The sequence below is a fragment of the Rhamphochromis sp. 'chilingali' genome, assembly GCF_963969265.1.
Source record: "Rhamphochromis sp. 'chilingali' genome assembly, chromosome: 1".
NCBI lineage: Eukaryota > Metazoa > Chordata > Actinopteri > Cichliformes > Cichlidae > Rhamphochromis > Rhamphochromis sp. 'chilingali'.
This window is the reverse complement of record NC_137929.1, coordinates 21499689-21514801: the sequence shown is the minus strand read 5'-3', so window position 1 is coordinate 21514801 and position 15113 is coordinate 21499689. Positions and strand designations below refer to the sequence as shown.

At 41.1% G+C, this 15113-nt stretch overlaps 2 protein-coding genes across 2 annotated transcripts in view; one reads left to right on the top strand and one right to left on the bottom strand.

Moving 5' to 3' along the window:
• Positions 1 to 15113, top strand: part of nrxn2b (neurexin 2b) — a 660624-nt gene that overhangs the window by 121568 nt on the left and 523943 nt on the right. The gene's annotated exons all lie outside the window — the stretch shown is intronic.
• Positions 11555 to 15063, bottom strand: LOC308407066 (uncharacterized protein). Its single transcript, XM_080898481.1, has 5 exons — positions 14977 to 15063; positions 13797 to 13939; positions 13265 to 13354; positions 12615 to 12869; positions 11555 to 12221 (listed from the first exon to the last, which is right to left on the bottom strand). The coding sequence occupies exons 2-5, from the start codon at positions 13896 to 13898 to the stop codon at positions 12114 to 12116; spliced, it is 555 nt and encodes a 184-aa protein (XP_080754607.1). The 5' UTR covers positions 13899 to 13939; positions 14977 to 15063; the 3' UTR covers positions 11555 to 12113.

Genomic DNA, 15113 nt, shown 5'->3' with positions numbered 1-15113 from the left:
CAGCAAATCTACTCCTTTATGCATGCTCACTTAAATGACAGAAAGTCCACAAGTGTTCACAATGAAGTGAAATAATAACCGACCTTGCTCTCCCGTGTGCCACGTGCTAATGAGATCCAAAAAATAAATGTTCACTCTTTTGGAAGAAGCTTTTTCATGTATCATTCTTCCTTCAGACAAACTCTCTTCCTGCTACTGTTTGTGCTCTATTTGAATTAAAAGCATCAGACGTAATGAAGGGTAAGCAATAAACCATGCTAGAACATACAACATAATTTGTTGTTGTTGTTTTTAGGGGAAATGTATATGTTAATTTGTTTTTTTATGTTTCTTCAATTGAATTATAAGTGAATACTACAGTGATAGTACGTAAATGATCTTTACCATGTTTTTTGTTTTTCTTCATTTATTTAAGATAAGCAGAGGTTTCCATCCATAAAATCATCATACTTTTTGTGAAGTCTGATGCTTTTATTTTCAAAGGTAGATGGTAGTAGGAAAAAAAGGTTTGTTATCACAAGCAATAGCAAGTAACATTGTTAGGCTTTCTCACAGGTCTTCTGTGTTTTTAAGTGAGTGTTTGAAAGTCTGTGCTTCCTATCATGCAAATGAAAGCTGCTGCAGCTAGAATGAAATTCTTCCAAACTGCTACTCAGTCCTGCCAATATCTAATGTAGTAAGTCCATTCAACTGAACTAAATGGACTGCCTTAGATCAGCCTGATCCAGCTTTTAGAGTCTGGGCCTCAAATGCAACACTGAACATTCAATCTCCAGTCAACCACTTCAAAGGAAAACTGGGCACACCCAAAGGCGCTGGATCTTATTCATTGTTTTAGAAAAGCAGGGGTTTGGAAATGTTGAATTTCAACATTGAAAAAAAAAGATCTACATAAATAATCTGGGAAACAAATACCATTGACTGATACAGAGATCCTAATGCACACACTAAAAACATCTTAAAAATAAAAACAAATATGCCCGTAAACACATTTTGTATAAGTGTGTTTGTGTGTACATGCACATGTACCCTAACCATGCAGATCTGGATTTTTTAAATTTTATTTCTTTTAAGAAAAATTTTGGTCAGTTCTTAAGATCAGAGGCAAGCGGCACAGTGGTCATATAACCAGGCCAAGAAAATCAATGTCCATCTTCTCTCAAACCCAAGGCTGTCCTTCACAGCTGCTGGAAGGACAAACCCCAGCTTTTAGTCAGTGCCGATCTTTATCTGCCTGCCTGTAAGGCTGCTGTCAGTTCCACACATTGGGCTGCATATTTGTAAACCAAAACATAACATTTCATTTTGATTTAATTATTTAAATAAGAACAGAAGAACAGAAGTCAAATTTATGGAGTATACAATTATTAAACATTACAAAAAAATACAATAATACAAATTGTTTTGTCATCCTGAAGACACAACTGATTGACTGATTAAACGTCAGAGCAGGTACAGTAGATGCGCATGTACATATCTCTGTATGTGTAAGTGTATATGTACCATGAAAGGACACGCACTTACTTTCCTGAACGAATTATCTAAAGCATTTAGTTTTTCCGCTGGAAACTTTATTTGCTTTGTGACACTTCACTCAGTAGCAAATCCTCTGCTGTCCAATTAATGAACTATCACATTACTGCCACATGAAACAGCTGATGCTGTGCCCCCTGCGACCCTAAGGCTTACAGCAGATCTCTAAAGCAATACAAAGACTACTAACAACAGCTACAGTCCAAGATAGTGGTGATAAGCAACAAACTGAAATCAAAATTGATACAACAGAAACTTGACCGGTTAAACACAAGATTGGAAGCTCCTGGAAAACCGATTAACAGCAACTAAACTCAAGGGAACAATGTCCACTAGCAAATTTATCATAAATGGCTTCTCTCAAAACAAACAAAACAATTGCTGAAATGAGTTACTCCACATGCCTGGGTGGCTGTTAGTCTCCTCATGAAGGGAAGACGTTTGTAATCGCTCTGTCTGTCTTTTTGACAGCAGTCTAGCATCAATAGTTTTCAAGATCTCATCTGTCTGTTGGTAGATACCAATAACAGCTCAAGCTGATTTAATTTGAGGGAAAATCAGGTCAAGGTTACACTAAATGTCAACATCAGTAAAAACCTTATATTAAACCTTATATATTTGCATATAAAACAAAAAAGTTAAATAAAATAAAATAAAGCATAAAGTTTTAGTGTGGCGCTTTGGGGGTGTCAACCTCTCTGAGTGCCAAAAAAGCATCTCTTCCATTATTACAAGACCTCCTCAAGGTAAAAGATTGTTTCTTATGAACTCTTTTAATTGCCACTGTTGTTTTATTGTGTCATTGGGCTCCCCAAACGTCATTAACAAGTTTCACAAGTACATGTATTGCCTAAATCTAACTAAATTTGGGTCAATTTTTTGATCTTTCAATTTTGTGGTCCAGGCGATGTAATTCATCTCCACATTTGAATGGAATCTGTCTCCTGTGCTTCTACCTTAAATGAAGCAGCTAATTGTTCTCTAAAGCTGGTGGGAGCAGGCACGCTCTGTTTTGCGTAACTATTTTTAAATCCCGGTAGCACTGCAACCACGTAAGCTAGCGCAATAATATTTTTTGCATATGAAACCAGAGGAGTTGTACTTACATGTTATGCCATCAGCTTGTCCTAAGTCACAGTTTCCTTCCACATATAGCTTTGCAAAAACTGCATAAAAAGCACTTGCAGCAACAAAAACATAATATTCCAGAAACACGCTTTGCCGATCCGATCAGCTGTTCATAACACTTCCGTGAACTAGATTAGATAGAACTTTATTAATCCCTCGGGTGGGTTCCTCTGGGAAATTCGATTTCCAAAAAAGCACAGCACCGACAGAAGTTACAGAGTTAGAATATTATATATATATATATATATATATATATATATATATATATATATATATATATATCCAGTAAGGGTCCTAAGGCTAGACCCCCTATGCTAAGCAAGCCTACCGCAGACATGAGCGAGACAGATAAATATGAAGGCATGCCGGCTCGGACGTCGCCCGGATCAACAAGGTCCGCGTCAGGTGTTGAGGAACCAGGGCACCCTGACGAAAAGTGGGCTACTGGAACAAGAAGGCATCGGTGGGCAAGGGACGAAAACAGGGCGTTGTTGGAATGCTACTACGCAAGTAACCCCGGCGGAAGGGGCTACATGAATAGGATGAGGGACCTATGGATTCTTCGATACCCAACATCCACAATGACAGCGAAACAACTAGTAGCTCAGTGTTCCAACATTCGAAAGAAGGGACTGCTCTCACAGCTAGAGATTGACGAGGTACAACACAAATGCTACGGCAAGGAGGAGTCAGGACGCCAGGTCAGGGGGGAGATATCATCACCCCCACCCGAGATTGGGTACATAGCCCCAAGTGCGATAGGAGAAGGATCGTTGAGTGCGAGAGGAACTGACCTGAAAAATAGGATCATGGCCAAGCTTGAAACCTGGATCCCCCGTAGCCGGTTACCAAGATTACGTGAAGTACCCTCAGAAGGTCTGCTAGATGATGTTAATGCAGCACTACGGGCAATACCTACAACCACGATTACCGACACTAACAAGCTGATCTACAATACGGCAGCAGTGATCAGTGAGATGCTTGGCTACAAGTTGAACAGCGACAAGGGGCAGTACCCTCCATGGAGAAGGAGGCTAGAGGGCAAGATCAAAGTAGCACGGAGGGAGGTTAGCCAACTAACAGAGTTGCAGAAAGGTGCGACAAATAAGGTGCCTAAGAAATACAGCAAGCTGTCCATACCTGAGGCCTTGGAAACTGCCAAGCAAAGACTCACAGCCTTGGCCAGCCGCTTGAGGAGGTACACCAGAGAGATAGAAGGCAGGAGAATAAACCAGCTGTTCTCCACAGAACCAGCAAAGGTGTACTCTCAGTGGCAAGGGAACAATAAGAGAACAGCACCACCAAGGCTGGAGACGGAGCAATACTGGAAGAGCATATGGGAGAAGGATGCAACCCATAACGGCAATGCTCAGTGGCTAGTGGATCTGAGGGCAGACCACAGCGACCTCCCTGAACAGGGTCCAGTAACCATCACAGTGGCAGATATCCAAGAAAGGGTCTCCAGTATGAAGAGTTGGACAGCACCAGGGCCCGACATGGTTCACGCCTACTGGCTGAAGAAGCTGACTGCACTCCACGAGCGTCTGGCAGCACAAATGAACCAGCTGCTAGTTAACGAGAGACACCCGGAATGGCTAACCGAAGGTCGGACGGTCCTGATCCCCAAGGACCCCAAGAAGGGAGCGGTCCCCTCCAACTACCGACCAATAACCTGCCTCAGTACTACATGGAAGCTCCTGTCAGGCATCATATCGGCTAAGATGAACAGGCACATGGGTCAATACATGAGCGGGACACAGAAAGGAATTGGCAAGAATACCAGAGGTGCAAAACACCAGCTACTGGTAGACAGAACAATCAGCCGAGACTGCAAGACCAGACTGACCAACCTGTGCACTGCCTGGATTGATTACAAGAAGGCCTATGACTCAATGCCCCACAGCTGGATACTGGAATGCCTAGAATTGTACAAGATCAATGGGACCCTAAGAGCCTTCATCAGGAACTCAATGGGGATGTGGCGTACAACACTAGAGGCCAACTCCAAGCCCATAGCACAAGTTACCATCAAGTGCGGGATCTACCAAGGAGATGCTCTGTCCCCACTGCTGTTCTGCATAGGCCTGAACCCCCTCAGTGAGATCATTAACAAGACTGGCTACGGATACCGACTACGGAACGGAGCAGTTGTCAGCCACCTCCTGTACATGGATGACATCAAGCTGTATGCCAAGAGTGAACGAGGCATCGATTCACTGATCCACACTACCAGGCTATACAGCAATGACATTGGAATGTCGTTCGGACTGGAGAAGTGTAGTCGGATGGTAACAAAGAGAGGGAAGGTAGTCAGAACTGAGGGGATTGAACTACCAGAAGGCAACATTGCAGACATAGAGGACAGTTACAAGTACCTGGGGATCCCGCAGGCAAATGGGAACCATGAAGAGGCCGCTAGAAAGGCTGCAACCACCAAGTACCTGCAGAGGGTCAGGCAAGTCCTGAGGAGTCAGCTGAATGGTAAGAACAAGATCCGGGCCATCAACACATACGCCCTGCCCGTGATCAGGTACCCTGCTGGGGTAATAGGCTGGCCAAAGGAGGAGATAGAAGCCACTGACATAAAGACAAGAAAGCTCCTGACCATGCATGGAGGGTTTCACCCCAAGTCCAGCACCCTGAGGCTGTACGCTAAGCGGAAGGAAGGGGGCCGGGGACTGGTGAGTGTCAGCACCACAGTCCAGGATGAGACAAGGAACATCCAAGAATACATTGGGAAGATGGCCCCAACTGACCGAGTGCTCAGTGAATACCTCAGGCAGCAGAAACCCAAGAAAGAGGAGGGAGACGAGGAACCATCATGGAAGGACAGGCCCCTGCACGGTATGTACCACCGGCAGATAGAGGAGGTGGCTGATATCCAGAAATCCTACCAGTGGCTGGACAAAGCTGGACTGAAAGACAGCACAGAGGCACTAATCATGGCAGCACAAGAACAAGCTCTGAGCACAAGATCCATAGAGGCTGGGGTCTATCACACCAGGCAAGACCCCAGGTGCAGGCTGTGTAAAGATGCCCCAGAGACAATCCAGCACATAACAGCAGGGTGCAAGATGCTAGCAGGCAAGGCATACATGGAACGCCATAACCAAGTGGCCGGCATAGTGTACAGGAACATCTGTGCCGAGTATAACCTAGAAGTCCCGAGGTCAAAATGGGAGATGCCCCCAAGGGTGGTGGAGAATGACCGAGCTAAGATCCTGTGGGACTTCCAGATACAGACGGACAAAATGGTGGTGGCTAACCAACCGGACATAGTGGTGGTAGACAAACAGAAGAAGACGGCCGTAGTGATCGATGTAGCGGTTCCGAATGACAGCAATATCAGGAAGAAGGAACACGAGAAGCTGGAGAAATACCAAGGGCTCAGAGAAGAGCTCGAGAGGATGTGGAGGGTGAAGGTAACGGTGGTCCCCGTGGTAATCGGAGCACTAGGTGCGGTGACTCCCAAGCTAGGCGAGTGGCTCCAGCAGATCCCGGGAATAACATCGGAGATCTCTGTCCAGAAGAGCGCAGTCCTGGGAACAGCTAAGATACTGCGCAGGACCCTCAAGCTCCCAGGCCTCTGGTAGAGGACCCGAGCTTGAAGGATAAACCGCCCGCAGGGGCGTGCTGGGTGTTTTTTTTTTTTTTTATATACACACACACATATATATATAAATACAGAGACAATATAAATAAAATATACGAAGGGGATAAATAGAATAAATAGGAATAAAAATAAAAATACAAGTGAATTGCACATTTCAAGTATTGAGTCTATTGCACCGTTGACTATTTACAAAAGTATTGCACAAAAGGTATTGCAGTGAGGTGAAGAGGCACTACAGCTTAGTTGTTCCCCCCTCCTTTGTCCTCCTGTTTCCCCTCCCTCTCCCCTCCAGGGAGGAGTTAAACAGTCTGATGGCGTGTGGGACAAAGGAGTTTTTAAGTTTGTTAGTTCTTGTCTTTGGGAGAAGCAACCTGTCACTGAACAGACTCTTCTGATTGTTTATGGCCGTGTGCAGAGGATGTCTGGCATTGTCCATAATGTCCATCAGTTTCTTTAATGTCCTTTTCTCTGCCACTGTCACCAGAGTGTCCAGCTTCATGCCGACCACAGAGCCAGCCTTCCTGATCAGTTTCTCCAGCCTGGATGAGTCCTTCTTTGCTGTGCTGCTCCCCCAGCACACCACAGCATAGAAAAGTACTCCAGCAACCACCGACTGGTAAAACATCCTCAGGAGCTTCCTGCAGATGTTAAAAGACCTCAGCCTCCTGAGGAAGTACAGTCGGCTTTGGGCTTTTTTATACAGGTGCTCTGTGTTGCATGACCAGTCTAGTTTATTGTCCACCCACAGCCCGAGGTACTTGTACTTGTTGACCACCTCCACCTCCTCCCCCTCTATCTGAACCGGCAGTGGACCTGCTCTAGACCTCCCGAAGTCCACAACCAGTTCCTTAGTCTTTGAGGTGTTGAGTTGCAGGTGGTTTGTGTGACTCCATGCGACAAAGTTCCTCACCAGACTTCTGTACTCCTCTTCCTGATCATCCCAGATACACCCCATGATGGCTGTGTCGTCTGCAAACTTCTGAATGTGGCATAATTCAGAGTTGTAGCAGAAGTCAGAGGTGTACAGGGTGAAGAGAAGAGGGGACAGCACAGTTCCCTGTGGTGCTCCTGTGCTGCTGACCACTGTGTCAGACGTGATGTCCTTCAGCCTGACGTACTGTGGTCTGTCGGTGAGGTAGTCGGAGATCCAAGCCACCAGGCAGGGGTCCACCTCCATCCTGTTCAGTTTTTCTTGAAGCATACAGGGCCGGATGGTATTAAAGGCACTATCGCATGTCCTCCATGTCCTGCCCGAAACCGGAAGTGACGTCATTTTGCGGAAATGTAGTTTTTTACCATCAGGGCCTATATGAGTTTATACTGGTGTTTTTAAAAGTTATGTTTGACTTTATGACTTTCTCTAAGCCTCTTAAATTTCTCTAACTAGAAATATATGTTAAAAAACAAAATCAAAAATTTTCTGTAGTTTATTGCACTTTTTTGCAATGTATGTAATTACTATGCACTTAATGCAGACATATTATTAAAATTTGGGCTATAATGGTTGTATTGATGTATAGCAACTTGAAATGCTCCCAAAAATGGCACTACAACATGTAAAAATATAATATAATCTCTGGCGGACTTGGTTCTATGGTAGGTCTTCAATTCAATTCAATTCAATTTTATTTATATAGCGCCAAATCACAACATAAGTCACTTCAAGGCGCTTCATAGATACAGAGAAAAACCCAACAATCATATGACCCCCTATGAGCAAGCACTTTGGCAACAGTGGGAAGGAAAAACTCCCTTTTAACAGGAAGAAACCTCCAGCAGAACCAGGCTCAGGGAGGGGCGGCCATCTGCTGCGACCGGTTGGGGTGAGAGAAGGAAGACAAGTCTTAAAGGGTTAATAGCTTTGTTTCTTGCCACGATTAAAATTAATAACAAAATTATATTTTACCATCCTATGTGATGATGGAACTGGACAAAATTATCTTATAGAGCTACGTGATTTATTTGCAGTGAGTTTTGTTTTGTCACATAAAGGTACTTATGAAAATAAATGAAAAGAAAATCATCATTTAATCTGTTTTGGTGAAACTGAGTTGTACATTATTGTTCATTATGATACATGGTTCATAATGAAATTCTGATTTTTAAAAATAGGGAGGCAGCCCAAACAAATTAATCATGAAAACTTTTAAAAACTAGTTTATTTCAAGCACACTGTGGTCTGACTTGATCCAGATATTTATATTACATTACCTTGAAATAATTTCTTCACAAATGCAGAAATTTAACCGTATTTGGGACCACAACATTCACAGTTGATCCTTTGGGTTCTGCAGATAGCAGAGTGGGGTTCCCGTGGATCAGCCTTGTTCCAGGGCATCCCATCAATACATGACTGGATTGAGATCTGGGGAATTTAAAAGGGCCCAGTCAGTCCCATAAGCTGCATAAATGTTAGAAATTTCCTTTTATTTTATTTGAAATAATACATTCCACTCTAGCAACAACATTAACTTATTCTATGAGTATATTCCCACTTTTGATATCCACAAATTAATGATTTAATGTGAAAATAAACAACAATGATTCGTTATATGCATGGTTAGCTTTGTCTCATTAAAGTTCATTTATAACAATATAAACAGTCCAATTCAGTGAGCAGTTTATCCTAACTAGCATTTAAATATAGATGTACCCAATTTTCTTGGTCCAGAAGTCTCCAAGGTGTTCACGTTTCACTCTAAACAACAACCCTGAAGCTATTTAAGCTTTAGCAAACTAATTAAAAGGCCCTAAATAAACTGCTGCTTTCAATAATAGAAATTTATGTGCAAGTTAATGGCTCTAAATTGTCAACATTTCCAGGCCTTTGGCTTGGGAATTGCAGATGCTTTTACCCACGGACCATTTGATTTCTGTGTGAATGAAGTCCCCTGCTGCCACCACCATCTTGCCTTTTGGAGAGGCCAGCATGATGCATACTGGGAATCGAATTAACCAGGTCTCTTGGCAGGTTTAATGTAGCTCTCTGTGGGGATATTGAACAAAATAATGAAGGGAATATACAGCATGATCTGTATCTAACCTGCAATGTAATTGACTAAGTCCCAGCCAAGATAGCCATCTCTGAGCTTGCAGGGCAATTTATAGTCTGCACCATTTAAGCTATGTAGAACTATTGAATAGTGCAATGAAGCTCATAACAATTGTGAAATCTGCAGGAGATCATTTTTATACAGTATGCTTTTTAGAAACAGATTCTATTATTTTATTATGACATCAAATACTGGCTCTTAAGCAGTGGTTCTGAGCACTGTAAAATCTAATTAGTTCCCAGAACTCAAAAAAATTGAGTAAAGCTTAGCTAAAAATGACTAAATTAGGACAACTTATTTATTTTGAGTACTCTGTAAAAGCTCATTTGTTTCCAGAACTCAAAAAAATTGGATCAAGTTTACGTAAGATGACCAAGTTAGGGCAACTTACTCATTTTGAGTACACTGTACAGCCTTGTTAGTTCATTTAGAACATTTTTCAGAAACTGATTTTATCCTTAATGGCTGTGCAATTATTGTAACATAGAGTTTGCTTATGTTGTTAAATAAAGGCTAGATTTGACATTAACAGATGCCACAGATGTTCAAAAGCTGCCACAAAGCATGAAAGAAAATGGACGTCTCCGAAAACATAGGAGCTTTTTTGCAAATATGTGATGTCTTGATAAATCGAGCAGATATTTGAACTCTACACAGCTACATTCTCGCCTGAAAATATCTTAAAATTTTATTTTGTGACCCAGAAAAAGTAATAAGTTTTTTAGCCGCGCTCCTCCGCCATTGCCGTGCTTACAAGTATGCACAGGCTCCGACAACCGGGGACAAATGTGATCCTCCTTTTCCCCAGACTACCCTTTCTGGGTCACAAAATAACCTTTTAAGATATTTTCAGGCGACAATGTAGCTGTGTAATGCTCAAATATCTACTTAATTTATCAAAATATCACATATTTGCAAAAGTGCTTCCATGTTTTCGGAGAGCTCTGTTATCCACCAGCACGATAGCTGACCGGGAGGACAAGGCTTGATAGAGTCCAGGAACACAGCTAACTCCTGGCTTATTGTTTTCAACCCCCCCTGCACTCTTTTGCTACTCAGGTTAAACATGATATATAGTTAGTTAGTTATGGCTATGGATTGAAAATACCCCCCACATCCCACCCTACCCCTAAGGGCGACACCTCCCGAATAATTTTGTCTGGGCTCTTATCTTCTTATCTCACTTTTTTATTTCAAACAATCAACAGAAAATTTCACAGACATATTTTCTGTAAGGTTTTTAAGGCTGTGGTGTTAATTTTTAAGTAACATGAGCCCAGCGGCAGCAGCAACGCTAGGCTAACACTAACTAGCTAGCAAGATTATAAATCTGGTGCTAAACTAAGAGAAGCCACAAAATCAGTTTGAATAAGAGTAAACATTTACTCACCAAGTCATTGTATCAGGTAAAGATCCACAGCAATGACAATAATCTCTTGAGCTGACGCTTCTCCAAGTTTGCTCAACTTATTCCATAACAAATGCTGGCACCATGAACATGCGGACTGATCCGAGAGGGAGGAGGACGGTAGTCACGTGGCATTTTCAAAACACATCTTTCATCCTTCCGCCCTGAGAAGCGAAACTTCCAGCTTACTTAGTTTTTCTAAGTTAAGACCACTCAAATAAACTGAGTTTATCAGCATTTTTGCATAAAAAGTACTGGTAACTTATTTAAATCGAGTTCTAATAAGAAATTGTCTGTGAAAGTTCTCAGTCATCCAGGTCATCGTAGTCAAAGGAGCTTGCAAAGAAAAGCGTCTGGACTTCTTTAAGTTACTTGAAGACGTTTCACCTCTCATCCGAGAAGCTTCTTCAGTTCTAAGGTCAAATGGTGGAGAGTCCCAGATATAAACCTAGTGGGAGTTTCCCCCCACAGAGGGACAAAAGGACCCCCTGATGATCCTCTAATCGCCTGTGCCAAGGTGTGAAACTGGGTGTGGGTCCCAATCAGCCAGAGTTTCGGGTGTGTTCATTGTGAAACCTGGCCCAACCTTATCATGCGAATTCCTGAGGTCAGATGGCCCAGGATGTGAGTGGGCGTTAAGGCGTCTGCACTCTAAAAAAAGATCTGCTGGCTTAACGTAAAAAAATTAAGGTAACAATTTGCATGGATCTTTTTAAGTTACTTCAGCTTAGCCACTATAGCGTAAATGCCACAAGAGTTCTCTACTTAGGCAAACTCTATTCCTTACGTACAAACAACATGATTTGCTTTGTCCTCTACAAGCTTAATTAAGTTGAACCAACTTAATTTTAATTGTTTAAAAATTACTCCATTTAGTTATTAAAACTTATTTTTTTACTTTTATTCTACTCAGAAATATCCATGCAAATTGTTACCTTAATTTTTTTGAGTACTAATAACTTACAATAACTTATAACTTACAATTATACAATAAATTACACATTGAAATTCCAGTTTTATGATCAAACTGTTTATTAGAACACCAGTCCACCATTCCAGACTCATTGACATTTCAATAGCAGACAAAATTGTTGCCTCCATAAAATAAATGACATAAAACACCCCTGTAAATCTGTCTCAAAAAGACTAAACATTTTGACAGTCATGCTCTGATTCAAGTTTGTTTGTGTTAAAGTGATAGTTTAGGTTTTTTTAAGTATGAAGTACATTGTGAGTATATTACACACAGTAGACAGCAGTCAGCACATTCCTGCCACCGACACACACAATAGGCTCAGTTTGTTTGTGTGACTTTGGTAAATCTGAACTAACCCGAACTAACACCAAAGTCACCAAATAACACAATTACACTTACTGATCAAGGCAGCAGGAGACCAAATTGCTGTTTTTGTCCATGGACGCTGGTGGGCCAGAGCGATTGAAACAACAAGCAGTAGAACTTCTCTTTCCCCACAGAAAAGGCTGTCTGATAGCAAAATAAAGCAGTAAACATATTCTTGATATAATGTACATTTAAACTGACATCAGTTTTATTAGGATGGAGGCTCATCTTGCGTGCCGGTGGCCCCCGTCTGCTTCTCCGTAGGTGGAGCTTACTGACTGCCATGTGTGTAATACACTCACTATACATATGTACCTCATACAGCCTCACTTCAAAAGACCCGAGCAATCCTTTTAAAGTGCATTATTTTGAACTAGGTGTACTTAATGCTCAACGCTCAACTTTACACCTACTGCCTACTGTACAGTATGTAACACAACACATTGCAAACAACAGTGGAACATTTCCCGTTTAATTTGAGGATAGCCTCACTCTTCACATTTTTTAGTACAACAGTTTACTTTTTAGTGACATTACCTTAGGACTGGCTTTCAGATCATCCAGCTCGAGGAATATCTTTTGAAACACTTCAAAAGTGTTTTTCAGTTCTTTTGGGTAGCTGAGGTTGAGTGCATATATCAGCCCCATTAGCAAGGCACAGGCTCTGGGTATATCCAGGTCTGCTAGGACTTCTGTTCCTTCAAGTATGATCCTTGCGCTGGCTGGATCAGACGTTGTGGCACCTCTGGTTACAATCTTCATCACTTCATTGGTAATATCCCCGCCACCATCCTGGTAGGTCAGAATCAATATAAATGTTTTAAGTAATCATACTTATACATGAGAGTAACACAAAATAGGGCTGCAACTAACAATGTTCTCGATTATCTGATTAGTTGTTTGGTCCAGAAAATGTCAGAAAATGGTGAAAAATGTCAATGTTTCTCAGAGCCCAATATGATGACCTCAAATGTCAAACATATTCAGTTTGCTGTCATAGAGGAGTAAAGAAACCAGAAACCATTCACATTTATGAAGCTGAAACCAGAGAATTTGGACTTCTTTTTCTAAAATAATTACTCAAACCGATCAATCAATTATCAAAATAGTTGCCGATTAATTTAGAAATCAATTAATAATAGATTAGATCGTAGCTCTAATACAAAGTATAGTCATGTCTGATTTACCTGCTCTTTGAAGAGATCCTCCTCCTTTTCCCTGAGATACACCACTAAGCCACGGATAGCGACCTCTCGCCTTCTCTCCACAGAATCGTCCTGTGAATAAGAAAAAGAATGTCGAACTGCTCTTCGAGGAGGATGGGTTTTTGATAATTACATCCAAAAAAAAAAAGGATTGACTTTATATGGCCTGAACTGTACCAATTATAGATTTCCAGTGATAATCAAAGTAATAAATTGATCATTTCAAAGAGCTATTTCTCTGAAATGATCAATTCATGAACTTGAAAAATCCAGGTAACAAATAGAAAAACTGGAAAATCTTGCAAATTACTCTGCCAATCATGATCCACATCACCTATAATTTGTTTTATTATTAAGTATTTATAGTTTTAATTGATATTTGTGCCTCAAGCTCTAAACAATAATTTGACATAGTTGAGTTGTAAACAGCTACCTTTTAAGACTCAGTATCACCTATTGGGGAAAAAAAGTGGATTATCCTATTTGAGATAAACTACATTTCATTCATTCATACCTCTAGCAGCATGTTCTGGATGCGCCGAATGCACATTTTTGCAGCCCCTCCTCTTGAGGACCGCAAGGACATTTTCTGAGAGTACTGGTCCAGCTTTGCCATGAATGTTGTCTCCAGGTTAACAGTGGTGATCCTTCTGAATTCTTGGTTTATATGTATAAAAAAAAGGCACAAACAGTTTAAATGACTTTAACTTGGGTGATTCAGAAGGCTGTAGTACAAACAACTTGTGCTACATCAGCATTATAGTAAATTTTAATTCATTGTTTTTGAATATTCAAGATGAAAAACAAGAAAAATGCTTGTAAACTACTGCAAAGAAATGGGCAAACTACACGCAATCAATATTCACACTTTTTTAACTATAGTCTTTAGTCTAATCATTATCTCACAGGAAATCCTTATGACATTAAAAGTTAAAACTATGTATATTATTTTTAGTGTTGAGTTTCTCCTAAAAGTTGCTTTATGTTTCCAAATCAAAGATATTTTTTCTCAAGTGATACAACTGCGCTTATGTATCTGCAGTTAACACACCAAAAGAGCAAAATTATATTTTATGTGCTAATGCACACTCAATGTAATGTCATTAAAACAACTAGTTTATGAATGTTACTTAAGATCTTTCCTGTGGCGTTTCTACAACATGGCGTTAGCTTCCTCGCCCGCGTTTTTTGACTGAACTTTGACACAGGCTGTTCTTCAACTAGGGCTCAATTAACAAACTTCAATCTCACATAAAAATAACTCTAGGACTTAACTTCGATGCATTTTGATGTTTAAACCGAATGTATACTCAGTAACCTACATTTGTTTAGTCATGAATGTAAAACGGCCCAGCCTTTAGCTGGTCAAACCTTCATCAACGCTGCAACGATTTCAAAGTAGAAAGAAGAAAAACGTGTATTACCCTGTCTTTGCAGAGTTAAAACTACTGCTACAGAAGCTCAGTGTCAATTAACACCATTTGGCTGCCACCGTAAAACAAAACTTAACAAAGACTTACGGTCGAATTACTTCACAAGTTAGCCAGAAGTGTAACGTTACTAGCTTATCACCACCACTCGCCGAGGAAGAGTTTAGTGTTGTGTAAAAAGGATTTCTTGCAGTGCGTGTTGATAGAGTTAAAGTTAGAGTTATTAGCTGCTGTGAATAAAACAAGGCAAAAAATTGTACTCACCACAAAGCTTTAATGTTTGATAACGTTCCGTACAAAATGGCGCTTCTCCGCTTTCTCTCTTTGCCTCCGTTTCTTTCGATCAGTGGTCTGAGAGCACAACATGTCCGGGCAAGTCAGCCTTGTACTCAGCTTTTAAA

What these genes read in the sequence shown, in the direction of transcription:
- LOC308407066 (XM_080898481.1), bottom strand. Translation starts at nt 13,898, where the DNA reads ATGGCAAAGCTGGACCAGTACTCTCAGAAAATGTCCTTGCGGTCCTCA. An exon ending in TCCAGAACATGCTGCTAGAG is followed by an intron (nt 13,355 to 13,796) that starts GTATGAATGAAT and finishes TCTTATTCACAG; the next exon opens with GACGATTCTGTGGAGAGAAG. An exon ending in AGGATCTCTTCAAAGAGCAG is followed by an intron (nt 12,870 to 13,264) that starts GTAAATCAGACA and finishes CTGACCTACCAG; the next exon opens with GATGGTGGCGGGGATATTAC.